The sequence below is a fragment of the Arvicola amphibius genome, chromosome 11 (genome assembly GCF_903992535.2).
Source record: "Arvicola amphibius chromosome 11, mArvAmp1.2, whole genome shotgun sequence".
Classification (NCBI taxonomy): domain Eukaryota; kingdom Metazoa; phylum Chordata; class Mammalia; order Rodentia; family Cricetidae; genus Arvicola; species Arvicola amphibius.
The window spans coordinates 61,079,578-61,106,075 of record NC_052057.2 but is presented as its reverse complement, the minus strand read 5'-3'; the positions used below and the strand labels follow the sequence as shown (position 1 = coordinate 61,106,075).

The window sequence follows — 26,498 nt, the reverse complement described above, 5'->3', positions numbered from 1 at the left end:
AAAGAACTGTTTAATAGAAAAGTGTGTGCCTTAGGCAGAGCCAAAATCTGGATCAAAAGAAACCCACAAAATGGCAAAGACTTCTATGTAAAGAAGTGGTGGGGAACAAACTAGAAAGCTGTGTTAAACTCAGAGCAGAGGGTTATAAATGCCTTACCCAGGAGTAGGGGCCTTTATGTACATAGCAAATGGGTTTCTTTGCAGAGAAACGTAATGTAATCCAAATCAAACATTAAGATTAATATGGCTGAGTAGAGTTAGCAGAGAGAAGACAACGTCCACTTGGAAGGTTTGGGAAGCAGCACTGGGGATGGGAGGGGTTGCTGCAGGTATCGATGAAACATTTCACAGTAACAAGGTTGACGGTTTAAGAAGACAGACGAGGGAGAGATAAGCTTTCCAGATAAGTGCCCATGCCTTTGGTGTGGAGTATAGAAGTCAGAAGCACACGCGACTGTGAAAACAGCCTTGCTGTGTTTATTCAAGACAGGCTGCTTCCAAATGAGCTAGTGGGGAGCTAGGGGAATACCAGACAGAAATCTGCATGCTCATTCTTTGAGTAAGCATTTGCTACCCATTGTAAGGACAGTCTTTCTTTAAAAACTCAGGATATACAAGATTCACTGATTATTTCCATTGCTGTTCCTCATGAAGAGATTGTAAAATCATTACCAACACACTGCAAGGGTATCTTAATCCCCCTTCTCAATATGTACTGTAGCAGTCACTGGGTGTTTACTATGGGTAGCATATGTGTGTGTGTGTTCTATATAACATATACAATATATATCATATTTATATACATATTTATGTGTACCATATCACACACACAAACATACAAAATATACAAGTATTAGAAGAAATACTCTCACCTGATGGAGGAGTGTCTATGTGTTACTTTCATTATTAATAAAGAAAACTGCCTTGGCCCTTTAAGAGAACAGAAAATTAGGTAGGCGGAGTAGACAGAACAGAATGCTGGGTAGCAGGAGTTGGGGAGATGCTTCAGGCAGTCGCCATAGTGAGTCTCCATGCTTCTCCTCTCCGAGATGGACACAGGTTAAGATCTCTCCTGGTAAGCCACACCTCGTGGTGCTACACGGATTACTAAATATGGGTTAAAGGAAGATGTGAGAATTAACCAATAAGAAGCTACAGATAATGGGCCAGGCAGTGTTTTAAAAGAATACAGTTTCCATGTAATTATTTTGGGTAAAGCTAGCCGGGTGGCGGGACACAGCCCGCTGCTTCCTTCTACACTCACCTCCACGTCAAGCCTTTGAGCAGATGAAAGGTGACTTTAAGGCAGGCATTATTTATGCACAGTTTGAATCTCAGCCAGGGCAAGGATTAGGAGCGCTGCGAGTTTTAGACGAGGGGAGCTTTCGCAGCTTCTGTGCTAAGGGTTCCTAGTTTCCTACCCTTGTAGATCAGAAAGAGCAGGAACATTTCACAACCAGAACACATGGCTACTGTAAAAGGAGCCACAGAGGCTTCATATGCCTTAAGCTGTGGGAAAGAGAGCTGAATAATGGCCAGGGCTAAGAAACTATTCAACATCCCACTTTCAATAGCAATTGTTTTGCAAACTGGAAGAGGCAGCATATAGACTTTAGCAAAGAAATAGCCAAACATAAAGCCCAGTGCAGGAACCAAAAGTCCCAAAAGAAGCACGTTTAGGTTAGCCATTCTCAGAAACACCAGTCCCATCCTGAAAGCCAAATAGATCCCTACAAACATTAAAATCAGACTCAGAGGCTGAACTACTCTCTCTAAACAGACTGCTTTTTCAGGTGATCTGTGCTTGATGACCACACCAATTGATACTGGTGTAAGAATGAAGAGGAGTGTAGACACAATCTTTAAAACGGGAACATGGAAGACACCTGCTAACCCTAATAGCCTACTGTACAAGTAAGAATTGACAGGCATCATTATCAGGGCCAGGGATGTCGATGTGCAAGTCATCAAGATGGCCAAAGTGACATCTCCTTCCAGAAGGAACGCAAAAAGATAGCCCCCACCTCCTCCTGGGCATGTGCAGGTCATTACAAATCCAAAAGCCTGTGCTTCGTGCAGTCCCAAAATCTGAGACAAAAGGAAACCACAGAAGGGCATCAGAAAAAACTGTGTCGCTGCCCCGAGGACCACTGGCAGAGGTCGTTTCCAGACGGTTTGGAGTGCCTGGAACTCAATCTTGCAGCCAAAGGCACATTTATTTAAAAGGATCATGGATAAAACAAGCAGCAAGATATACTGATTGACATGCACTGGTGCCTGGAAGAGGCTGTCTTCCGTCTGCCCGAGCACTCTGACTTTAACATCTGTTATCTCTTCAATGAGTCTTTTGTGCCTACCTTCAGAATCCCAGAGCTGAACGGTCATGTTCGTCTCTCCTGGGAAAGTAATTAGGCTGATGGTAAAGTCTGTGGCGTCCCGCGAGGTCTTGGTCACATTCACCAGCTGCAGCACCTTTGGATCTCCTACTTTCACAAAAAGGTAGTTGGAGTCCGGCCGTTTGTCCTTGTAACTGGACCTTACAATGAGAGTTTCCTTTGTCTTTGCAAATGACAGTATTTCTGAATTTTGTATATTCAGGAAACTGAGAAATGACTTCCTTGCTTCTCCTGGGGTCACCAACAAAAGTAGGATTACAAAAGGTTTTCCAAACATTGTGAAAAGTTTGATAAACCGTACGTGGCAACTCAAGTTTTTTGTTTTGTTTTTCAAAATTAGAAGGGCATCCTTGCAGGTCTCCAGTGGCAGAATGCATAAATGTGGGTTAGGTAACAGCTGGGGTTTGGTGGGTCAAGGTCCAAGAGGAGGGACCTTTGTGCTTGTAACGAATATAAAGCTCCCTAGTGGGTGACACAGCCAGTTTCTCTAGTTAAGGAAATTGAGAAGCCAACACTTGCATTTAATAGGTGTCACCACCACAAGCACAAGATCTCTCTTCCTGAGTTCCTTATTACTTGAGGATAAAGTTTTAGAGTCATTTTTTTCATTTTCTTTTGTCCTAAGGAAAACAATAAAATTAAAGCAGCCAGGGGCGGAGGTATCTACAATAGATACTAATGCATGGAGATCATTATCAGCATTCCATCAAGTCAGAAGCAAACTGCATATCTACCTACATGCTGCTGTGACCCGAGAGTGAGTATTGGGGAGAGAGGAGAGGAGAGGGTTGAGGGAGAGGAAGAGGGAAGGCTGTAGGGGAGAAAGGGTAGACAAAGAGGGAATTAATGAAGGCTGACATATGAGACCAGTTATGAAAGACTAGAAGTCCCTTCCTGCCAAGGCTGCCTTCCAACAGAGTTGCACAGAAAGAAAACAAACAACGCGAAGTACAAATGTGCCAGTCTGCTCTGAACAGGAGCTGCTGAACTCCTAGCCCTTTCCTAGCCCGGGCCCACTGCCACCCGTGGAAATGCTTTTTAAATAAACTGTCTCTTTTCTGACCTCCATCCATGTGTCCATCCCTAGTCCAGTTCCTTGTTCAGGGACACAAATAACTGGAAATTGAAACAGGTGCACTATGCACCCTGACTCATGCCTATACTAACACTGGGGCCCTACACTGAAAGCCACAGTGAGCAAGGGAACGACAACTTTGCTCTTGACGTTAGTCACGTGGCTGCCATCAGTGACTACAAGGGCTAACCTCGACAGCTTCCTTGATGCTAAAAGTTTTCTGCAGTTCTAGAGCAATTCTATCCGGCACAATAAATCCTTAGACTACCCTTGCTATCTGCTGCTCAAAAACATCTGGCATGGTCAGCAGGTAACTTGAGGACATAGGAAGGTATCCTGGCTAGGGAACTGTTGCTACCGGGCATTAGGAATTCCAGAGTGGAAAGGCACTAACCTTAATTCTTTTTTTTGTTTGTTTGTTTTTTTTTTGTTTTGGGTTTTTTTGTTTCTTTTTTTTTATTTAAAAAATTTCCATCTCCTCCCCTCTTCCTCCCCCTTCCCTCCCCTCCCCTCCTCCCATACCCTCCCTCCCTCCCTTTTCAGGCCAAGGAGCCATCGGGGTTCCCTACTCTATGTTAAGACCAAGGTCCTCCCAACTCCCCCCAGGTCCAGGAAGGTGATCCACCAAGCTGAGACGGCTCCCACAGAGCCTGTCCCCGCAGAAGAGTCAAAGATCAGCGCCTTTGTCCTTGGCTTCTCTGTCAGCCTCCACCGTCGGCCACATTCAGAAAGTCTGATTTGGTCTCATGTTCCATCAGTCCCAATCCAACTGGAGTTGGTAATCTCCCGTTAGTTCTGTCCCACCGTCTCCATGGGTGAACGCACCCCTCACGGTCCTGACTTTCTTTCTCATGTTCTCTCTCCTTCTGCTCCTTATCAGGACCTTGGGAGCTCAGTCCGGTGCTCCAATGTGGGGCTCAGTCATTTTCTTCATCTATCGCCAGGTGGAGGTTCTATGGTGATATGCAAGAAATTCATCAGTATGGCTATAGGAAATGGCCTTTTCAGGCTCCCTCTCCTCAGCTGCCCAAGGAACTAACTGGGGGCGTCTCCCTGGAAACCTAGGAACCCCTCTAGGGTCAAGTCTCTTGACAACCCTCAGATGGCTCCTTAAATTAAGATATATGCTTCCCTGCTCCCATATCCACCCTTCCTGTATCCCAAGCATCCCATTCCTCCGAGCTCCCCCCGCTCTCCCCTTCACGCTTTTCTCTCCCCATCGTCCCTTGGCCCAGTCTCGCCCAACCATCAAGTTCCCAATTTTTGCCTGGCGATCGTGTCTACTTCCAATATCCAGGAGGATTACTATATCTTTTTTGGGGGTTCACCTTCTTATTATCTTCTCAAGGATCCCAAATTATAGGCTCGATGTCCTTTAATTATGGCTAGAAACCGATTATGAGTGAGTACATCCCATGTTCATCTTTTTGGGTCTGGGTTACCTCACTCAGAATAGTGTTTTCTATTTCCATCCATTTGCATGCAAAATTCAAGATGTCATTGTTTTTTACTGCTGAGTAGTATTCTAACATGTATATATACCACAGTTTCTTCATCCATTCTTCCACTGAGGGGCATCTAGGTTGTTTCCAGGCTATTACAAATAATGCTGCTATGAACATAGTTGAGCAAATGCTTTTGTAGTATGATTGGGCATCTCTTGGGTAGATTCCCAATAGTGGAATTGCTGGGTCCTGGGGTAGGTTGATCCCGAATTTCCTGAGAAACTGCCACACTGCTTTCCAAAGTGGTTGCACAAGTGTGCATTCCCACCAGCAATGGATGAGTGTACCCCTTACCCACAACCTCTCCAGCAAAGGTTATTATTGGTGTTTTGGATTTTAGCCAATCTGACAGGTGTAAGATGATATCTCAAAGTTGTTTTGATTTGCATTTCCCTGATAGCTAGGGAGGTTGAGCATGACCTTAAGTGTCTTTTGGCCATTTGAACTTCTTCTGTTGAGAATTCTCTGTTCAGTTCAGCGCCCCATTTTTTAATTGGGTTAATTAGCATTTTAAAGTCTAGTCTCTTGAGTTCCTAATATATTTTAGAGATCAGACCTTTATTAGTTGCAGGGTTGGTGAAGATCTTTTCCCAGTCAGTAGGCTGCCTTTGTGTCTTAGTGACAGTGTCCTTTGCTTTACAGAAGCTGCTCAGCTTCAGGAGGTCCCATTTATTCAATGTTGCCCTTAATGTCTGTGCAGCTGGGGTTACGCATAGGAAACGGTCTCCTGTGCCCATTTGTTGTAGAGTACTTCCCACTTTCTCCTCTATCAAGCTCAGTGTGTTCAGATTAATGTTGAGGTCTTTAATCCATTTGGACTTGAGTTTTGTGCATGGTGATAGATATGGATCTACTTTCATTCTTCTACAGGTTGACATCCAGTTATGCCAGCACCATTTGTTGAAGATGCCCTCTTTCTTCCATTGTGTACTTTTGGCTCCTTTATCAAAAATCAGGTGTTCGTAGGTTTGTGGTTTAAGATCCGGGTCTTCTATACGATTCCATTGGTCAACTTCTCTGTTTTTATGCCAATACCAAGCTGTTTTCAATACTGTAGCTCTGTAATAGAGTTTGAAGTCAGGGATGGTAATGCCTCCAGAAGTACCTTTATTGTATAAGATTTTTTTGGCTATCCTGGGTTTCTTGTTTTTCCATATAAAGTTGATTATTGTCCTCTCAAGATCTGTGAAGAATTTTGATGGGCCCTTGATGGGGATTGCATTGAATCTACAGATTGCTTTTGGTAGAATTGCCATTTTTACTATGTTGATCCTCCCAATCCACGAGCAGGGGAGATCCTTCCATTTTCTGGTATCCTCTTCAATTTCTTTCTTCAAAGACTTAAAGTTCTTGTCAAATAAATCCTTCACTTCCTTGGTTAGAGATACTCCCAGATATCTTATGCTATTTGTGGCTATTGTGAAAGGTGATACTTCTCTGATTTCCCTCTCTGCTTCCTTATCCTTTGTGTATAGGAGGGCGACTGATTTTTTGGAGTTGATCTTGTAACCTGCCACGTAACTGAAGGAGTTTATCAGCTGTAGGAGTTCTTTGGTGGAGTTTTTGGGGTCGCTTATGTACACTATCATATCATCTGCAAATAATGAAAGTTTAACTTCTTCCTTTCCAAATCGAATTCCCTTGATTCCCTTATGTTGTCTTATTGCTATTGCTAGAACTTCAAGCACTATATTGAAGAGATAAGGAGAGAGTGGACAGCCGTGTCGTGTTCCTGAATTTAGTGGGATAGCCTTGAGTTTCTCTCCATTTAATTTGATGTTAGCTGTCAGCTTGCTGTAAATAGCTTTTATTATATTTAGGAATGACCCTTGTATCCCTAATCTCTCCAAGACCTTTATCATAAAAGGGTGCTGAATTTTGTCAAATGCTTTTTCAGCATCTAATGAGATGACCATATGGTTTTTTCCTTCAGTTTATTTATATGATGGATTACATTGATAGATTTTCGTATGTTGAACCAGCCCTGCATCTCTGGGATGAAGCCTACTTGGTCGTAATGGTTAATTTTTCTAATGTGTTCTTGGATTCTGTTTGCCAGTATTTTATTGAGAATTTTTGCGTCAATGTTCATGAGTGAGATTGGCCTGTAATTCTCTTTCTTGGTTGAGTCTTTGTGTGGTTTAGTTATCAGGGTAATTGTAGCTTCATAGAAGGAATTTGGCAGTGACTCTTGTGTTTCTATATTATGAAATACCTTAAGGAGTATAGGTATTAGGTCTTCTTGGAAGTTCTGGTAGAATTCCGCATTGAAACCATCTGGTCCTGGGCTCTTTTTGGTAGGGAGGTTTCTGATAACAGTTTCTAATTCTTTGCGACTAACAGGACTATTTAGAGCGTTTACCTGGTCCTGGTTTAACTTTGGTATATTGTATTTATCTAAAAAAGTGTCCATTTCTTTTACATTTTCCAATTTTGTGGCATACAGGCTTTTGTAGTAAGATCTAATGATTCTCTGAATTTCCTCTGTGTCTGTGGTTATGTCCCCCTTTTCATTTCTGATCTTATTAATTTGTGTGTTCTCCCTCTGCCGTTTGATTAGTTTGGCTAAGGGTTTGTCAATCTTGTTGATTTTCTCCAAGAACCAGCTTCTTGTTTCATTGATTCTTTGGATTGTTTTCTGTGTTTCTATTTTGTTGATTTCTGCCCTCAGTTTGATTATTTCCAGTCTTCTACTTCTCCTAGGTGAGTCTGCTTCTTTTTTTTCCAGAACTTTCAGGTGTGCTGTTAAGTCACCAATGAGTGCTTTCTCCGTTTTCTTTAAGTGGGCACTTAGTGCTATGAACTTTCCTCTTAGCACTGCTTTCATTGTGTCCCATAGGTTTGAGTATGTTGTGTCTTTGTTTTCATTAAATTCAAGAAAGACTTTAATTTCTTTCTTTAATTCTTCCTTGACCCAGGTGTGGGTCAGTAGTTGACTGTTCAGTTTCCATGAGTTTGTGGGCTTTCTGGGGGTAGCATTGTTGTTGAATTCTAATTTTAATCCATGGTGATCCGATAAGACACAGGTGGTTACTAATATTTTTTTGTAACTGTGGAAGTTTGCTTTGTTACCAAGTATATGGTCAATTTTCGAAAAGGTTCCATGAGCCGCAGAGAAGAAGGTATATTCTTTCCTATTTGGGTGGAATGTTCTATAGATGTCTGTTAAGTCCATTTGGTTCATTACCTCCATTAAGTCTTTCAATTCTCTGTTAGGTTTCTGTCTGATTGACCTGTCCATTGGTGAGAGAGGAGTGTTGAAGTCTCCAACTATTAGTGTGTGTGGTTTGATGGCTGCCTTGAGTTCTAGAAGTGTTTCTTTTACATAAGTGGGAGCTTTTATATTAGGGGCATAGATATTCAGGATTGAGACTTCATTCTGATGGATTTTTCCTGTTATGAGTATAAAGTGTCCCTTTCCATCTCTTCTGATTGATTTTAGTTTGAAGTCAACTTTGTTGGAAATTAGTATGGCCACACCCGCTTGTTTCTTAGGGCCATTTGCTTGATAAACCTTTTCCCAACCCTTTACTCTGAGTAGGTGTATGTCTTTGTGGTTGAGGTGTGTTTCTTGTAAACAGCAAAATGTTGGATTCTGTTTTCGTATCCAGTCTCTTAGCCTGTGCCTTTTTATAGTTGAATTGAGTCCATTGATATTAAGTGATATTAATGACCAGTGGTTGTTAACTTCAGTCATTTTTTGTAGTAGAGTTTGTGTGTTTCCCTTCTTCTAGTTGTGCTGGTGAAGGGTCGCTAGATGCCTGAGTTATTGTGGGCATTGTTGGACTCCTTGGTTTGTGATTTTCCTTCTATTACTTTCTGCAAGGCTGGATTTGTGGCTACGTATTGTTTACATCTGTTTTTGTCCTGGAATATCTTGTTTTCTCCATCAATGGTGAATGCAAGCTTTGCTGGGTATAGTAGTCTAGGCTTGTATCCATGTTCCCTTAGTGTCTGTAGCACATCTATCCAAGCTCTTCTGGCTTTCATGGTTTCCATTGAGAAATCAGGTGTAATTCTGATAGGTTTCCCTTTATATGTTACTTGACCTTTTTCCTTTGCAGCTCTTAATATCTGTTCTTTATTCTGTATGTTTTGTGTTTGATTATTATATGGCGTGGGGATGCTGTCTTTTGATCCAGTCTATTTGGTGTTCTGTAGGCTTCTTGTACCTTCATAGGAACATCCTTCTTTAGGTTGGGGAAGTTTTCTTCTATAATTTTGTTGAATATGTTTTCTGGGTCTTTGAGTTGTAATTCTTCTCCTTCTTCTACCCCAATTTTCCTTAGGTTTGGTCTTTTCATGGTGTCCCAGATTTCCTGGATGTTTTGTGTTAAGAATTTGTTAGATTTGTTTAGTTCTTTAATCTGTGAATTTATTTCCTCTATAGTATCTTCAGAGTCTGATATTCTTTCTTCCATCTCTTGTATTTGGTTGGAAATACTTGTCTCTGAAGTTTCTGTTCGTTTACTCAGAATTTCCATTTCCAGTCTTCCCTTAGATTGTGTTTTCTTCAATACCTCCATTTCATTTATCAGGTCGTGTACTCTTTCCCTTACCTGTTTGATTGCTTTTTCTTGTTTTTCTTGGGTATCTTTGAGAGATTTATTTATTTCGTCTACCTTTTTGTTTGTCATCTCCATTTCTTTATGGCAGTTTTTTACCTCCTGTTTAAGGTCCTCTATTATTTTCATAAAGTACTGTTTAAGGTCGGTTTCTTCTATATCTTCTGGGGTAGGGTGTTCAATTCTTGTTGTTTCGGGATATCTGGCTTGTGGTGATGTCATGTTGCCTTTCATGTTGTTGGAGGAGCTCCTGCTTTGGCGCCTGCCCATCTCTTCCTTCAAAGGGAGCCCGGAGGCGTTTGGTGTCCTAGACCAATCTTTGCTGTGACAGAAACTGGTTGGATCTCCCCAGTGCCAGAGGAGGACCTATTCCTTGCGACACAATCTGAAGAAGCCCGCACTCCCTTGCAGGAATCCTCAGACCTGCCTGGAGGCCCGAGTCTGACCCCTTTGGGTGGATGGCCTTAGAACAGGAGCAGGACACCTGAGAACACTAGGGAAAGCTTGGGAGACACAGGGACGGGAGAAACAGACACAAGCCTGCAGAGGGAAGTGGGGGTAGGGGGTCTGTGCTCTCTTCCAGGGCAGTTTGCCCCAGGGTCTGCATTCACTCACCAGTTCAGATGGAACTTCAGGGCACAGGATCAGGGATTCCAGGCAGCCCAGGGACACTGCCCGGTCAAAAGGGCCAAGTTGGGGGCAGGGCGGGATGGAATATCACAAAGCTAACCTGGCAGCACAATCTGAAGGAGCCCGCACCCCTCCGCAGGAATCCTCAGACCTGCCTGGAGGCCAGAGTCTGACCCCTTTGGGTGGATGGTCTTAGTACCACTAACCTTAATTCTAATGCTCTAGTCTTTTACTGTGCACACCTAGCCATGGGCAGCTATCGACTAACCCAGCCATGCCTACGCTTCTATGGATAAGGAAAAGCAATCCACAAACTCAACTGTGTATTTCCCAAATGAGAGGGTGCCAAGCAGTGAGAATTCAAATAACCCCCCCCCCATTACAATTGCATATTTTATTTTGTGTTAGAATACAAAGTAATGAGTGTCATCGTGGCATTTTCAGTTTGACAGATTGTTTTAAAAAGGCATGAATGTGTCGCTTGGCATCATTAATTTATTTCCATGAAAGACATTAAGGAAAACCAAAGACATATTTACCAGTGGCAAGAACAGGGACTAGGACTAAGCTCTGCTCAATAACAGCAGTAATTTTCCAAAGGAACTTTTTTTTTTTTTTTTTTTTTAAGAATAGACTATCACTATGAGTCTCTTGCTGGCTGTCCTGGAATTCACTATGTAGATCAGGCTGGTCCTGAACTTACAGATCCAGACACAGTAAAAACTTGTCAAAATGAGTAAAGATCCCAGTGGGATTGCTCAGTGAACAGAGCACTTACTGCCCGGGTGAACACCTGAGATTGATCCCCAGAACCCACATAGTAGGAAAGAACCAGTTCCCCCAAGTTGTCCTCTGACCCACACACATGCTGTGATGACAGTTACCCTTACAATATATGACCTAGTACCTTAAGTCACAACTTTGATTGACCAGATCAAGCAATATGAAGTATTTCTTCTCATGTACTTTATCTAGTGTTGTTTTTATTTTGTTTCTCTTTCAGGTTTTCCCAACCCTTCTTCATACTGAAAAGTTTGGGACTAACACCTGAACACTGCAGTTGGAAGAATACTATCGCCCAGCTCTCTCATGTATTCCCGTCCTTTAGGCTGATGCCCATTGGTACCAGGGATTTAACTCAACTGTTCATCTGCACTCCTCTCCTATGTTTTGTGTGTCTCCCAGGACAATTTTAATTGTCTGTCAGCAACGGAAACACCAGGGAGGATGGGGACAGTGTAACCCAACCGTCTCATTAGGCAAACTTACTCGAAGCCTTGGGCTTTCTGCTTTCAGAGTGATTTGGACACAGGGAGTTAGGGGGACTGAGACTCTCATCCACACCTTGTCCTCTTTAGACTACGCATGCTTTAGCTGCCAGTTTTTAGTGCCCAGGATGTTTATCCCTGGCGTCCTCCAGAGCTGCGGGCTCCACCCCCTAGGACCTGGCCTTGCTTAAAGTGTACTCACTTTGTCGGGCCCTCTGGATGGATGGCCTTGATCCTTTTGTCTGATTAAGGAGAGAAGACATTCTTTCATCCTTCCTAGGTTTCAATCCCTGCCAATCTCATTTGCCCTCTTCTTAAAAGATATTATTTTTTGGCATTTAGTTTTCATTCAATTATATGTGCTGACCACCTATTGTGTGCAAGTAATTGCAATTAATATAAGTACTGGTTGGAAAACTTTTTGGCATCTCAAAATAATAATAATAACAAACAAAAACAAAATGAACCAAAACCAACTTCTGGCATATGGATTTTTAAACATTATTTCTCTCACTAGCGTGATAGTTTCCGATTAAACAGCTATTGGGACGTGGCTATACTGTCTATGCACTTATTTGCAACTTGCCTTACAATTTTGTGTGACACTCATCCATTGCTGGTGGGAATGCAAACTTGTGTAACCACTTTGGAAAACAGTGTGGCAGTTTCTCAGGAAATTCGGGATCAACCTACCCCAGGACCCAGCAATTCCACTATTGGGGATATACCCAAGAGATGCCCTATCATATTACAAAAGCATTTGTTCAACTATGTTCATAGCAGCATTATTTGTAATAGCCAGAACCTGGAAACAACCTAGATGCCCTTCAGTGGAAGAATGGATGAAGAAAGTGTGGAATATATACATATTAGAGTACTACTCAGCGGTAAAAAACAATGACATCTTGAATTTTGCATGCAAATGGATGGAAATAGAAAACACCATCCTGAGTGAGGTAACCCAGGCCCAAAAAGATGAACATGGGATATACTCACTCATAATTGGTTTCTAGCCATAAATAAATGACATCAAGCCTATAATTCGTGATCCTAGAGAAGCTAAATAAGAAGGTGAACCCAAAGAAAAACATATAGTTATCCTCCTGGATATTGGAAGTAGACAAGATTGCCGGGCAAAAATTGGGAACTTGGGGGTGGGGTAGGATGGGGGTAAGGGGAGATGGGGAGAGAAAAGTGTGACGGGGAGGATGGGGAGAGCTTGGGGGAATGGGATGGTTGGGATATAGGAAGGGTGGATGTGGGAACAGGGAAGTATGTATCTTAATTAAGGGAGCCATTTTAGGGTTGGCAGAGACTTGACTCTAGAGGGGTTCCCAGGTGTCCAGGCAGATGCCCCCAGCTAGTTCCTTGGGCAGCTGAGGGATCCAGAAATGGCCAGATCCTATAGCCATACTGATGAATATCTTGCATATCACCATAGAACCTTCATCTGGCCATAGATGGAGATAGAGACAGAGCCCCACATTGGAGCACCGGACTGAGCTCCCAAGGTCCAAATGAGGAGCAAAAGGAGGGAGATCATGAGCAAGGAAGTCAGGACCACGAGGGGTGCACCCACCCACCGAGATGGTGGGGCTGATCTAATCGGAGCTTACCAAGGCCAGCTGGACTGGGATGGAAAAAGCACGGGATAAAACTGGACTCCCTGAACATGGCGGACAATGAGGGCTGCTGAGAAGCCAAGGACAATGGCACTGGATTTTGATCCTACTACATATACTGGCTTTGGGGGGGGGGGGCTAGCCTGTTTGGATGCTCACCTTCCTAGACCTTGATGGAGGGGGGAGGACCTTGGACTTCCCACAGGGCAAGGAACCCTTCGGACCGGAGAGGGAGGGGGAGTAGAGGGGGAGAGGGGGAGGTAAATGGGAGGCGGGGAGAAGGCAGAAAATTTTAATTAAAAAAAAAAAAAACAATTTTGTGTGACAGTTTTAAGTGTATGTCTACATATCTTCACTGTACCTATAATGGCAATTAGATATTAATGTATCAAGTAGGTGCGCAAGTAACTCTGTAAAGGAATGGATTCAGAACCTGATAAAACCAGAAATTATCACTGTTTATCACATGGACATGAAAAAGATGGACGTGAAGAAGACCAAAGGAGCACGTGAGTTTATCCTTTTAATTAAACCTAAAGTCATGAAAACTGGCACAGAAGGAGGGGGAGCAATTAAAAATACTTTATTTCCTCCTTTAGTGCAGTCCTTCATACACTACAGACAGAAACATTCATTCTCAAGCGTAGACAGAAAGCATTCCCCAAAAGGACTTATTTCAATTTATAGATAAAATGCAATAATTGCTGGTATATAGTTTGCTTTGGTGCAATGAAAGAGATTGCAACAAAGCAGTCTATTGATTGCTCTTCTCATTTCTCTATTCTCATACATCATACCAACAAAAACGTGAATCCTATTAGAGAAAATTCTTTACCAGAAATATATTCAGTGCAATTACATGATATCAAGAAAATAACTTTCCCTTCTTAGATATGAGGTTTCTTATCCAAACCCTTGGAAGACTGAGTGAGAGGAAGGCTAAGATCCCACAATTCATGTGCATATTCCAATCCACACATCATCATTTAGGTATATACTAGGTTATGTATTCTGGCCCCTTAGTCAATTAGGCTTAATCATAGGACCTGCTTAAAACAAAGACGACAAGTACCGAAGAATCTGCCACCTGCGTCCTCCTCTGCCATAAGAACGGCAAAATCACAAAATGGTGGGTGTTGTGTGAGCCGACCTCAGAGTGAGGGTGGTACAGAACGTGGCATGGCAGCCAGTCAGTGGCTGGCATCAGCCTAGCAGGAAAGACACGGCTGCTGATATTTCCACAGCAAATCCCAGAAACAGCAATAAAAATAGTACTTTGCCATAACTACTAATACATAGTTCAAATTTAAAACACAAAATCTGGAACTCAGTAGAAAACAACTGATGTAAATTATGACCTAATGGAAATAAATTATTAAAAAGCACCTTTCAGAGTTTCTAAAAAGTATCTGTCGTAAAAGAATGATTTCTGCTTGTAAATTCTGGCTCTAATTTTTGAGTGACTATTCCAAGTAAGAATCAACGTTTTTTAAAAACTTCTCTTCATCATTAAGATACTCCAAAATAACATTTCCTCCATTATGTAAAGGGCAATCCTCCTTAGTGATCCATGTTTCCAAAGTATGATCCAAGGGCAAGGCTTCTCCTGAAGGGACGTGACACAGCCGCAGCTTCTGCCGAGAGAGAAACAAACCACACAGTGGTAGGGACATGCACTTGTGGCCAGAGCTGGAAGGAAGGGTGGTGGCTGCACGTTACCTTTGCCATCAGCTTGTTGTTCTCGTTTCTAAGATTGGCTAGAGAGGCTGCGAAGTCCACCACCTTCCCAATGCTCCATCGGAGGCAGAAGAACATGGCTTTGCTCTTTTCTTTGCTCCCCTTTGGTAAGTAAACCTGAAAGTAAATTCTCTCTGTCTGTGTAAGCAAAAGTTAACATATAGATTAGACACATGAGATAAGACATTCCTTTCAGCTAGTGGTCCTTTTCCTTTCTTCTTTTTGTCAAAGTAGGAAAACGCCATAATGATACAAGTTTCAGTGAGCAAACTGATGGTATAGCCCATCTAACTAACTGTATGTCCCAAGGACCCAACCCAAAACTCTAGCTAGGTGACCTGTGTTATGACAGTTGTGTGACCTGTTTTATGTTCAGGGCCTGGGGCAGAAGGAGCTCTGTCTTTTCTGTGTTGAGTTCCAGTGGTTCAGACCTGGACTGAGGCTTTCCCTCAGAGCCCCCGGCCACTCCTGAGTTAAGAATGAGTTCTACACAGACAAAGAAATTGGGAAACCTGATGGGTCATTCAAGATCATAAAAGCCTAAACATGGGCCGCTGATCTGTTCTGTTTGGAAACAAACTGGTTTTTACTGTACTCCTTGGAACCCCATTCCTGTCATCCGAGAAACAAGGCTTCTGATATAAAACACCTTTTTTATGTGAATGACTTTACTACTTATTGGATGCAGCAAGACTTTTGAGAACAAAGAAAAATACTTTATTAATAAAGCAGGGTTTCAGAGATGGGTCTCTACTATAATCTGTGCCTTACTGTGTTCTTTGATTGTATTTTGTTACTTAATTAACTTTATTTATTTTTTTTAAAAAAATAATAGGGGGAATAGAATCTTCCCTGATGGCTAAAATTTGCTTTAGGGAGATTGTCTTCACAGGTCACCTCCTAGACAAGAACAGTTTTGCTCTCAGGGAAGCATGCCTAACGGGGAATGTTGGGAACATCTAGAGCAACCGTAGGAACTAACAGTGAGAGCAATGCCTAGCTCAGCAAAAAGGAACTCAGATGTGCTGAAGGTCAGCGGGTGTGTTATAGATGAAGACCTTCAAAGAGATCTGCTGGAAGCCTCAGCTCTGGCCCACTTCATCATCACCAGTGCTGCTCCCACAGGAAAGCAACAAGAGTGCAAATGGGAGACAGGAAAAGGAAAACTTACAGACTCTAAAACTATGTCTGGGATCAAACACAAGCCAACAGGAAGACGAAGCAGGAGGTTTGCGAGTTTGTGAATTTAAGAAGTCTGGGAGACCCAGTGTCTAAATAAGTAAGTAACAACAACAGAACACATAAGAAAGCAAACTACAGAAGCAAACAACAGGCTGTCAGGGCTTCAGAACAGGTAGTGCAGAGCTTATCAGTGGCTAGGTGGGAAGTAAATAACATACAAATACGGCTCTGGAGGCGGCCTAAGGGACTGCCTGTCGAGCACTGGCCTAGAAACTGCTCACATGTCAGCATGCCTCCTTCGCAACACAGCTGAGCTCTCCCAGCTCAGGGGCTGCAACTGCAACAACCCCAGGATCTCTCTAGAGCAGGAGCATCATTTGGCTCAAGCTGAGATCTTGAAACCAATGCTCTGGATGGGTGGGTTAGAGGGAAAGCAGAAAACTACCAGGGAGGGAATGGGAAGTAAGGGGAGAAAAAATACAAGAAGCCCTTCAAAGTCAAAATGAACTTGTGGAATCAATAAACTTAAATCTTAAAATGAAGTAATAAACCTAAGAGATCTAAAAAGACATTAAAGAAAGTTATTTGGGATGCAGTGAGAGACATTATATAACATTTCCCATAAAAAGGAACATGTTATAAAATGAAAACAATTGGAGATAAAACAAGGTGTAGATATCCAAGAAGAAATACAAAAGCTAAAAAAAAAAAAAAAAAAACAGCTTCTAAATAAGCAACTCAAGCCAGGTATATTCTTACTATCCTCAGTTAAAGGCATACAACAGAATAAAGTGTAGTTACTGAATGAACTAGACTGGGAACAGAGAAATACTAAAAACGGATGAAAAGTGGGCCAGGAAAGAAGGTCATGCTCACTGCCACCTCCAGGGGACACAGGCAGCAGTGACCCATGCCAGGTTCACGTTTATATTCGATGGGAGGGAGGGAGAGCAGACCTCAGCACATGTGACACGCTTAGCTTGCTTGTCTCACCTGTGGCAGCGACTTGTCCCCGTCAGCATGCATCTTCAGCTTCATCAGGGCCACCTTCGCGGCTGTCCCGCTGCTCTTTGCGCCCTTCCGGCCTGTACTCACTGCCCCTCCTGACTTGGAGTCTAAGGAAGAAGTAAAAGCATGCAAGTACTTTCTCATTGCAATTTCCAGATTTTCTTTTTTTTTCCTTTTCTTTTCTCTTGTTTTGAGACAAGGTCTCCCCATGTAACCTTGGCTGGCCTGAAACTCACGGAGTCCCACCTGCCCTGATAGGATTACAGAAGTACACTGCATGCCCAGGTTTACTGTTCTGGCCATCAGCCTACACAAACTACACAGGACAGCTCTAGTAAGTATATTTATATGACTAATGGTCAATCTAAGCAATTCCTACCTCAGAAAACTTCACAGGCTCATGCTTCTTTCTGATATAACTGATTTAATCTAAAGTGGCCACTGGTGAGAGCTTTCATAGAACACTTCTAGTTTTTACAACAGCTCCACTCTTACTGTGGGATAAAAGTTCTATTGATCTGATATATTGCCAGAGAAACTAAGTCATGACCGTGCTCTTTCCTGGTGCCTCATATTATCTGTGGCATTTACAGCACAGCCAAATAACCTTAGTAGAATGTGTTCTGTAGTCAAAGCCATCCGACATGCCAGCTCATCAACATCATCAGCCTCGCTAGAGTCAGCACCAGATTTGAGCTGCCCAACAAATGAGACCATCCAATGGGAACCTTACAATGCTCTAATTTTCACTGGTCAGGAGGGCTTTGTACAAAATACTGTTAGGTCATTAAAATGTAAGTTCTTGGGACTGTAGAGATGGGTTAGCTGTTAAGAGCACTGGCTACTTTTCCAGAGGACCCGGGTTCAATTCCCAGCACCCACATGGCTCATGGCTGTATATAACTCCAGTTCCAGGGGATCTGACACCCTCTCTGGTCTCTAAGGATACCAGGCATCCAAGCAGTACACAGATATACAAGGAGGCAAAATACCCATTTAAAAATAAATAAAATGTTAGAAAAGAAGGCAAGTCCTACTCTGGAGCCACTAACAAAGCCTCCATAAGTGGTGATCTGAAGAAAGAGGCAGGAGCAGTGGAGTACTGGATGGACACCAGGAGGCCAGGCAGTCACACGCTTCCTAGGATGCTACGACTCACCAATAATGTCCTTGACAAGTTTCTGTGTGGCAGTCATTCGAGGCTGTGGGGCCTCCAGTTTTTCACACCCGTGGTCCAACTGATGACGGTGTCTACAGGAAACAGAGGAATTGGCACTCGCTCATGTACAGCTAAGCAGGCACACAAAGCTCGAAAGCTTTAGGTGATTACCTTAGGCAGAAGTTCTTCTCGCAGTAGGGACACACAACTGCCACAAGCTCTACTTCAGTACAGTCCTGGAATGAGCATGGGTAAGGTTTGTGTTCATCTGTCTTTGGTCTCTCCTTGATGATATTCACCTAAAGCAGTAAGAGGGGAAACGGCACTATAGTTCCCATTTGTGACAACACAAGAGCCAGTGTTAGAGGACATCATCCATATCATTTTGATTTAAATTTATTAGATTAAGTTATATATTCTTATGTATTATTTATGCTATTATGAGAAAGGATTACTAGGCTTATTGTTCCACTTTGGCATAACTTTTTTCTAATGTGTTGTAATTATATTTAAAACAGTTTCCCTCCCTTTTTATTGAGGCTTGGTCTTACTATGCAGCAGCCCAGCTGGCTTTGAGTCTGCAGTATTTCTATTTTGGCCTCCTGAGTGCTGGGATCCTAGGGTATACCAGTGTGTCTAGTCTACTGCCTACAGGTTTCCTCTCTGCTCTGTAACACTGCTACACAAAGATGCCCTATCAAAATCTGCCCAGCTGGTCAACGCAGCAACCCTCAAATGGGGAGTCACAAGGACTTCCTATGCCAGTTTTAGAAATTGGACAATTCAGGACACAGTACCCTTAAAAATTACACCTGTGACATAAGGCAGTTCTCAAAATCATAAACTAGTTCCCATGCTACGTCAGAGATTTTATTATTAGAAAACATTACATCAGAACACATTTATTTTGCAAGGAAACAAAAAGAAACAGATTAGCCACATTATGGAGCACAGAGTAATTACATTCCTAGAGTTAAGTAAATCTAAGAAAATGATTACTTGAAATTGGTAACCATAGGAAAATTCATTATATTAACAGTAGGAACATCTATTAAAATTTAAAAACCTAAATTTTCTTCCAAATTTGCTGCAATGTCCTAAAGGTAGAATTATTTTTTACTTGAATATGTATCTGAAAATGTAAGAGCTATTCATAAAAATCAAATGATAGCATAAGAAAAAAATCATAGAGGGCCAGACTTATGTTTTATAAGAAATATAAATAATTTTACTATGATGTTAAATACAATACATCCCTTCCATTCAGTCTTATATAATATTAACAAGTTACATAATTTTTGTTTTCCTCAAATAGACCAGACAAAAGGGCCAGATTTGGACTAACACCCAGGCAACCTTAGTTTTTTTATAACTGAGAGAACAGAAGTGAAAATTCTTCAATAGGGCTTGGCGAATGGTGGCAAGGAAAAAGCAACTGAAAGTTACCTCAAGATATAAGCTGCTGCTTCCACTTATTGTGGGGAATTTTCAGTTAACTCCTTGTCTGTCTTCCTTGGAGAGAAGCAATGCCAAGTAGTATCTGGGCTTCAGGCTTTGGACAGCTGTTCCAGATGTTTGGCTATGCACTAAGTTTCGTTCATTAGTAGTGGTAAGACTGTTAGTCTGGTCTCTATCTTCAGCTTCCCTTCTCAATCTATTCTTCTTTGGAATCAGGGTAAGGATTTTCTTTTGTTGGACTAAGGGTTTGCTCTTGGTGGTCTATGGCTGACTGGGCCCAAACACCTGACTGCCACAGCATCCTATCAGCAGACATCCGTGAAAATGAACACTGCAGTGAAGGACAGAGTGACCTGGAAGGACAGTGTGACGTGGGCACTGAGGCCAACGTGTACCACAAGCACACAGCTTAATGCTATAGGTGGGCTTCTCAAACAGAAATGTAGGAATAGATATTATGAGGATAAAAATGTAAAAATACCAAACGGTAAATTTTCTTCAAAGAGAGAGCAATATTAGAAATGCGGCAAAAGATTCTTTATATAACTAATTTAGGATGTTAAACTTCAATGTTTGGTGTACCGACTAGCTTTAAATCTAAACAATTTCTAAAAGTACACAAGTACAGATATATAAATTATGTCAGAGAAGAGAAAATAAACATACCTCAGGACAACCATGAGCATCCTTGCTTCTGTGTTCAAGGCTTAAAAAATTTCAAAAAAGTTTATTTAAGTGCAATAAATTAATTCACTTAATGATAACTGAAATAATTTGGGCTATTCTAATATCTCACTTCCTCAAGGATCCTTAAGTCACTACACTAGTGACTTTCATGTAAGAACCTGAAATCCACAGACAGGAGTATCTACAGTCTCAAACAGAATGTTCACCTGCCATCGAGTTCTCTTTACTTCGAGTGCTTTGAAGTGCACACAAACTTCAGTCTCTGCTGAGAGCAATCAGCTGAACAAAGTACTGCAATGTGAAGGCATGTATCTCAAACCCTTGACTGGTGCACAGCGCACATCGCAAGTGATGCGGTCAATCACTATCCATTTTAAGATCGTTATAGGTCGGGCTCTTTTCATCCATTGATTAAAATGCAGAGAATAATCACGGCTGGATTTTTAAAAGCTTAAGTTCTTTATATGTGAACATTATTTTCTCATTGTAAATTATGATACCTAATCTTCAAATCCACATTTATGACTGCATTTCCTGAAACTTGAAAGATTAGTGATATGTATATAGATACACACACACACACACACACACACACACATATATATATATATGCGAAACTAATTAGAACCTTGCCTTTCCCACAAGTGATTACATTCTGAATATCAACTGTCCATGGCTAATGTTACAACTACTTTCAAATCATTCTAATACTCAGAAATTAACTCCATATTGACAAACACCAAAATTCATTTCAAATCCTACGTAAAAACTTAACTTACCAAAATATTCCTGAACAACCATCACATACAAATGGAAGAAAATCTAAAATTGGAGGAAAATATGGTAGGTACTGGTGAGTATTTGATTTTGATTTAGTTTGCTTAAGCAAAAAGAATCTACTGGCCAATTCTATAACAAAATTTTCATTCGCCGGGCAGTGGTGGCACATGCCCTTAATCCCAGCCCTCAAGAGGCTCTGTGAGTTCGAGGCCAGCCTGGTCTACAGAGGGAGTTCTCGGGCAGTCAGGACTGAGAAGGTCTGATGACCTATCACTATTGTTACTAAATAAAGCATGATACCTTGAGCTTCAAGTCCATACCCAGAAGTTAGAGATATGTGTGTCAATATGAGAAACTAAATCAGAAGAATCTGCAGAATTTCAGTATCTTTCTTTGGATTTATTTCATGTATGTGTTCTTGTGCTTCGACACACATGTGGAGGCCGGAGGATAACTTTGGGAACCAGTTCTGTATTCCGTCATGTTTTTGAGGCAGGATCTCTCGCACTCCTGCCAGTGCCCTCCGCATATGAGCCTCCTGTTCCACTGCCGAGCTCCTGTCTCCCAGGGAACTTTTATTCACAGAGCCACCTGGCTAGCCCATTATGTCACTTCTCAGTGTGAAGAACTGGGCATGTTTGCTATTTAAATATTATATATCATTCAAGGAAGCCTAAGAGGAAAAGTTATGATCAAAAAATTTCCTATCATCCACACTTAATTTTAACCCTTTTCTGCTATTTCAAGAGACACATTTCATCTTAATTAATAGACACTAAAGATATGAGAAACTGGGAAGGATATCACAAATGATAGACATTTTAGACATAAATCAGCCTGACCAATGAACACAACAGTCAAAGCCAAAGGCTACTAGGTTTCCATAGGAAAGGACTACACGGAAACAAGCTTTGATCTGCTGAGTGGTTCATAGCTACAGTCAATGGTAAACACATAGGTAAGTAACAATGACTATAAGTACTCTTGTCTTTGCTTACCACGGGTGTCACACTGATCCAGGCCAAATCCAACTTTCAGGAACTTGCTACTAATTGAAGCTACAGCAGGATGAAGCACTATATACACATTTGGACTGCAATTCAGTAGGCAAAGGCGGCACAGTCTGAGTCTAAGGCTTGCTGGCCACAGGACTGTAACACCAATCACCAGGGGTCTTATGTTTATGACCAGGGGTCTCTGTTCAATGGAGAGATCATCTCCATATTACTTATTAAACCTTTCTAAAATGCAGCATACTAATCCGCCACTAACCACTTAACTGAATCTGTTACCAAAATCAACGCTCTGTTTGTTCAAACAGTGACATTAAACAATGGGAGAGCGTCTAAGGACCTCCTGGAATAGTCTTGGGGAGGGGGGTCAGAAACCCCGAAAATTTTAAAAACCTGCGAACACAGTTAAAAACTGATTTGTTCAACTCATTCGTCTGAGAAAAAAAAATTACTGAAGAAAAAGTCTGAGAGTGGATGCGCTAAGGTCGTAGTGCTAAGGACCGAGGGGAACTGGAGCCCTGCTCCACGCCGTTGGCGGACCAGCGCTTCTCGGGCAAAGCTACTTGGAAGCCCCGAGAAGTCTGCAAGGTCAGCTTTTGGATCTGGGTGGAAACCAAGGGGGCCGCACGTTTCGCCCCTAAACTGAGGGGCAGCAACAAAGCACCACCATCACCCCGGAGGACCGCCCGCGCCCGGCTTCCTCCCTCACCCGCCGCCACCGCCCCGGCCGTCAGAACCCGGCCCCGCTCTCCCGCGGGTGGGGATGGGGTTTCCAGCGTCACCTCGCTGCCGGCAGTGCTGCACCTGGCAGTGCTGCCCGATGTCCAACTCCGCCATCTTTCCACCGCCGCAAAGGCGGGGGAGGGGGAGAGGGCGGAGCAGCGCTGCGTTCACCAACCCGTAGCATGCTGGACCCGGGGGAAAAGGCGGGGCTTCGGGCGGGGCCCGCGGGAGGGGCGGAGCAGCGCTGCGTTCACCAACCCGTGGTAAGCAGGACCCAGGGGCGGGACTGGGGCTGAGGGGCGGGGCAGCGATGCGTTCGCGAACCTGTGGCGTGCAGGAACCGGGGGCGTGGCGGAAGGGCGGGGCCTTGGGGCGGGGTCCACGGGAGGGGCGGGGCAGCGCTGCGTTCGCGAACCCGTGGCGTGCTGGACCCGGGGGCGAGGCGGGGTTCGGAGCAGGGCCCACGGGAGGGGCGGGGCAGTGCGGCCTAGCTTGCAAAATCCGGGGGCGGGGCTGCGGGGCGGGGCCCACGGTAGGGACGGGGCGGCAGGGCGGGGCTCACGGGAGGGGCGGGGCAGCGCTGCGTTCACCACCCCATAGCGTGCAGGACCCGGGGGTGAGGCGGGGCTTCGGGGCGGGGCCCACGGGAGGAGCGGGGCAGTGCTGGAGCAGCTTGCAAAATCCGGGGGCGGGGCTGCGGGGCGGGGCCCACGGTAGGAACGGGCTGCGGGGCGGGGCTCACGGGAGGGGCGGGGCAGCTCTGCGTTCACCACCCCATAGCGTGCAGGACCCGGGGGCGGGACTGAGGGGCGGGGCCTGGGTGAGGACCGGAAGTGTCTCAAGCTTTGAGGAGGTTTAGCATTCTCAAGGTTGGGGCGGAATCTGGTAGCCCTCAGCTCCTGGAGCCCTGGTTCTGGCTCTCACGTTTTAGAAAAACGCAGCTCCGCTTTTGGAAACTGCACCCTCTTTCTCCGCGCTGAGCCTTCAACTCGAGAACAGCCTCAGGATGATTTCTTGCTTTTCTTAGTGAAGTAATCCCAGAAGTCACAGACCCGGCACAAAATGTAAGAATCAGGGTACATCCCTCGACACTGGTTACCATTGTCTTGACTCAGTTTGAAGTAAATGCTCCCACAGTGGAAGCATGAGACTTTTGTTTTTTACTTTAAAGTTTTCTTTTTCTTGTCTTGTTTTTTTCAATTCTGATAGGGAAAAGATACATATAGTGAAGTGCTTAGGGCTCCACAGTGTAGAGAGCACTCACTCACTACCTAGGCAAGCTGCCATGACACAGGAGGAAGGGAGCTCTTTGGTGCCTGATGAGCCACTTCACAACTATGAAGAAGAGGCGCTTCCTTGTAGGTGGGGATAGGCAGGGCTGTCATTCCACTGACAAGATACCAGACACCACTCAGTGGATGAGTGATCATCAGCTGCTTTCATGACAGGAACCTGAAAAGTATTTACTGTCTCCCATGTGACTTCAGAGACTCCCCAAACAGCATTCTCCTAGAGAGAGAAGAGGATATAATTGCCACACACCACCCTTTTTCAGAACGTTCTGGGTATGAGAGCGTAGGTCCTTATGCTTGCGCACCAAGCAGTTTTCTCACCAAACCACCTCCCCATCCCTCAAGATTTCTTCAATCTAAGGCTCAACAGTTCACCTGAGTTTTTATTAATATTTTATTTTACTGGTGAAGTCAAGCAACAGCAAGCCTTCTAGAATATTACTGTACCTAAATTTCTAAATGGGTGACAAATATATAACTCATCAATCCAATCATAAAAGAAAAAAATTGTTTTCATTTCTTGAGGATCTCACAGAGCATTAGACGGTTAGAATAGCCAAGACTGAAATTCAACTGCTCTTATCTCAGAGTCTCCTTTTCTGATTATTCTTTAAATATTATTTACAGAAATCAATTTTCTCCATATATTTGGCTTGATCCTTTCATTAACTGCATCCTCACAGTGATGAAATTCCAATGGTTTCTATTCAGAAACTCCTCTGCCTATATACTTGTCACAACATTCTTTGAAACATGTGCTCTCCATTTCTAGCAGCCTAAGTACTTGCTTTGTGTTCTTTCATAATAAAACTTAAGTGCAAAATGAAGTGTTTTTTTTTAACACCGCCATTTCCTCCCTAACTAACTTGGTGTCTACCACCCCAAGAAGCCACCCACTTTCCACCTGCCCTTTCTTATGTGCGTTCTGGAATAACCACTAAACACAATGGAGTCTTCCTTAGAAACATTGTTTCATTCTCTCTATATCGATTTCTCCGGATTATTTTTCTTTGGAAAAAGTTACTTTCTGCCTGATAGATGTTTCCTCAGTTCCTCATTAGGTACAGAATTCTTTTGTTTGTTCAGTAAAGCTTTTCAGGTGTGTCCCCAACTGTTCTTCGCAATGTGCAATCACCTTCTCCATGTCTCCCTCCTGGCCAGTAGATCTTTGGGCTCTTTAGTGTGCCTACACATTGCACATGCCGTTTTCTTTTCCCTGTTCTCTATTACAAGGGTTCTCAAATTTCTTTGAAACTAAAAATCATGTGCATGCTTGTCAACAAATACAGCTGCTACACTCCTCCTTGGGTCTGATTATGGGGTGGGCGATGGCTAGAGGAAGCAATATAATTGGCTACACACGCTTCCTTATTGAGTAATTTAGGAAGCCCTTTGTTCTCTACTCCACCTTTAGCATATAATCAGTCACTCGTCATCTCGCAAGGCTTTTGGAAGGTGTAGGCACAATTCAGTCCTCCAGGACATCAACATCTCTCCTCACACTCACCACGTGTGTTTCTTAGTGCCACTACCCAGGTTCTGTTATAATTTGATTCACTCCGCTCTCTATTCCTTTTCCCCATCTCTGCCTTGAATTCTATGGTCTACAAAATAAAATCTGTTCTTGGTTCAATTCAGCAAGCAATTTGAACATCTCCTACATTTGAGGTACTACTGTATATCTGATAAAGAATTAAATACAACATAGTCTACAAATACATGGAACTGGAGATGTCTGAGATGGACTGTCTTTGTTTGGCACTTAAAATCTTTCAAAATTTGACCCAATGTACATCGTCCTTGCTATCTTCTGAAGACATCATCACACTGCACCGTCCACTTAGGCCCTTTGCACATCTCTTTCTTTTACTTGGAATGTTCAGTCTTCTGCTGTGGCCAGTCCATTCTAACTTTCTACTAATCTTTTCTTTAGAAATTTTTTTCCCTAAATGAGACTCAGTCTTGTTGCTTTTATATGCATTTTACATCTTTTCCATAGATTTCTCCCAGGGTAGATTTTGCATTTTTAAAATATGATTACTGGGTTGGTAGTATTCTCCAATAATTTATAACTTCCCTGGAGTCAGGTATCGCTCACTTTATTACCCATAGTATTAAAATTGTATTGAACCTACATTTTAGATGCTAAATAACATTCATTGAGTAGATCACTGAAAAATCCCTCTTTAGAGTCTTATATACACTTGCCCAAATGAATTTACCACAGGTTCCTGTGCCTACTCCTGCCTTCCTTCCCATTGCATTCTTGTGTTATTCCTCCTGATTTGGAATGTCTTTACCACATCCTCACAAATCATCTTTCTACCCATATCCATGTGCTGTGAAATGCTCCTTTGTACACTGTAAAGATTTGTCCCTTGAATTGGTTTACTAAAAC

The 26,498-nt window shown here is 43.0% G+C and overlaps 2 protein-coding genes and 2 long non-coding RNA genes across 10 annotated transcripts in view; 2 read left to right on the top strand and 2 right to left on the bottom strand.

Annotated features, from left to right (window-relative positions):
* The window catches only part of Impa1 (inositol monophosphatase 1), a 34,029-nt gene extending 31,244 nt beyond the window's left edge, over positions 1–2,785 (bottom strand). Inside the window, exon 1 of the mRNA XM_038347030.2 lies at positions 2,358–2,785. Within this exon, the coding sequence (XP_038202958.1) occupies positions 2,358–2,673 (316 nt within the window). The 5' untranslated portion in view covers positions 2,674–2,785. The remainder of the gene's footprint in view (positions 1–2,357) is intronic.
* LOC119825977 lies at positions 1,015–11,992 on the top strand. Its single transcript, XR_005287347.2, has 4 exons — positions 1,015–1,075; positions 1,794–2,499; positions 3,022–3,153; positions 11,175–11,992. It is a non-coding gene; the product is annotated as an uncharacterized LOC119825977 (long non-coding RNA).
* A 1,364-nt stretch (positions 11,993–13,356) lies between these two features.
* LOC119826345 lies at positions 13,357–20,721 on the top strand. Of its 2 annotated transcripts, none has more exons than XR_005287401.2 (5): positions 13,357–13,570; positions 14,814–14,905; positions 15,674–16,077; positions 17,189–17,322; positions 20,411–20,721. It is a non-coding gene; the product is annotated as an uncharacterized LOC119826345 (long non-coding RNA). The 2 variants fall into 2 exon arrangements; XR_005287402.2 differs by having other exon boundaries at positions 17,184–17,322.
* Positions 13,572–22,962, bottom strand: Zfand1 (zinc finger AN1-type containing 1). Of its 6 annotated transcripts, none has more exons than XM_038347590.2 (9): positions 22,868–22,901; positions 21,072–21,114; positions 20,272–20,311; positions 19,594–19,733; positions 18,319–18,446; positions 18,148–18,239; positions 16,974–17,095; positions 14,781–14,936; positions 13,572–14,695 (listed from the first exon to the last, which is right to left on the bottom strand). In XM_038347590.2, exons 6-9 carry the CDS (start codon positions 18,182–18,184, stop codon positions 14,525–14,527), a joined length of 486 nt encoding a protein of 161 aa, XP_038203518.1. In that variant the 5' UTR covers positions 18,185–18,239; positions 18,319–18,446; positions 19,594–19,733; positions 20,272–20,311; positions 21,072–21,114; positions 22,868–22,901; the 3' UTR covers positions 13,572–14,524. The 6 variants fall into 6 exon arrangements, with proteins under 6 accessions (XP_038203518.1, XP_038203519.1, XP_038203517.1 ...); XM_038347591.2 differs by lacking the exon at positions 22,868–22,901 and adding an exon at positions 22,795–22,825; XM_038347589.2 differs by lacking the exon at positions 19,594–19,733 and having other exon boundaries at positions 14,781–14,915; positions 22,868–22,962.
* Positions 22,963–26,498: the final 3,536 nt, after the last annotated feature.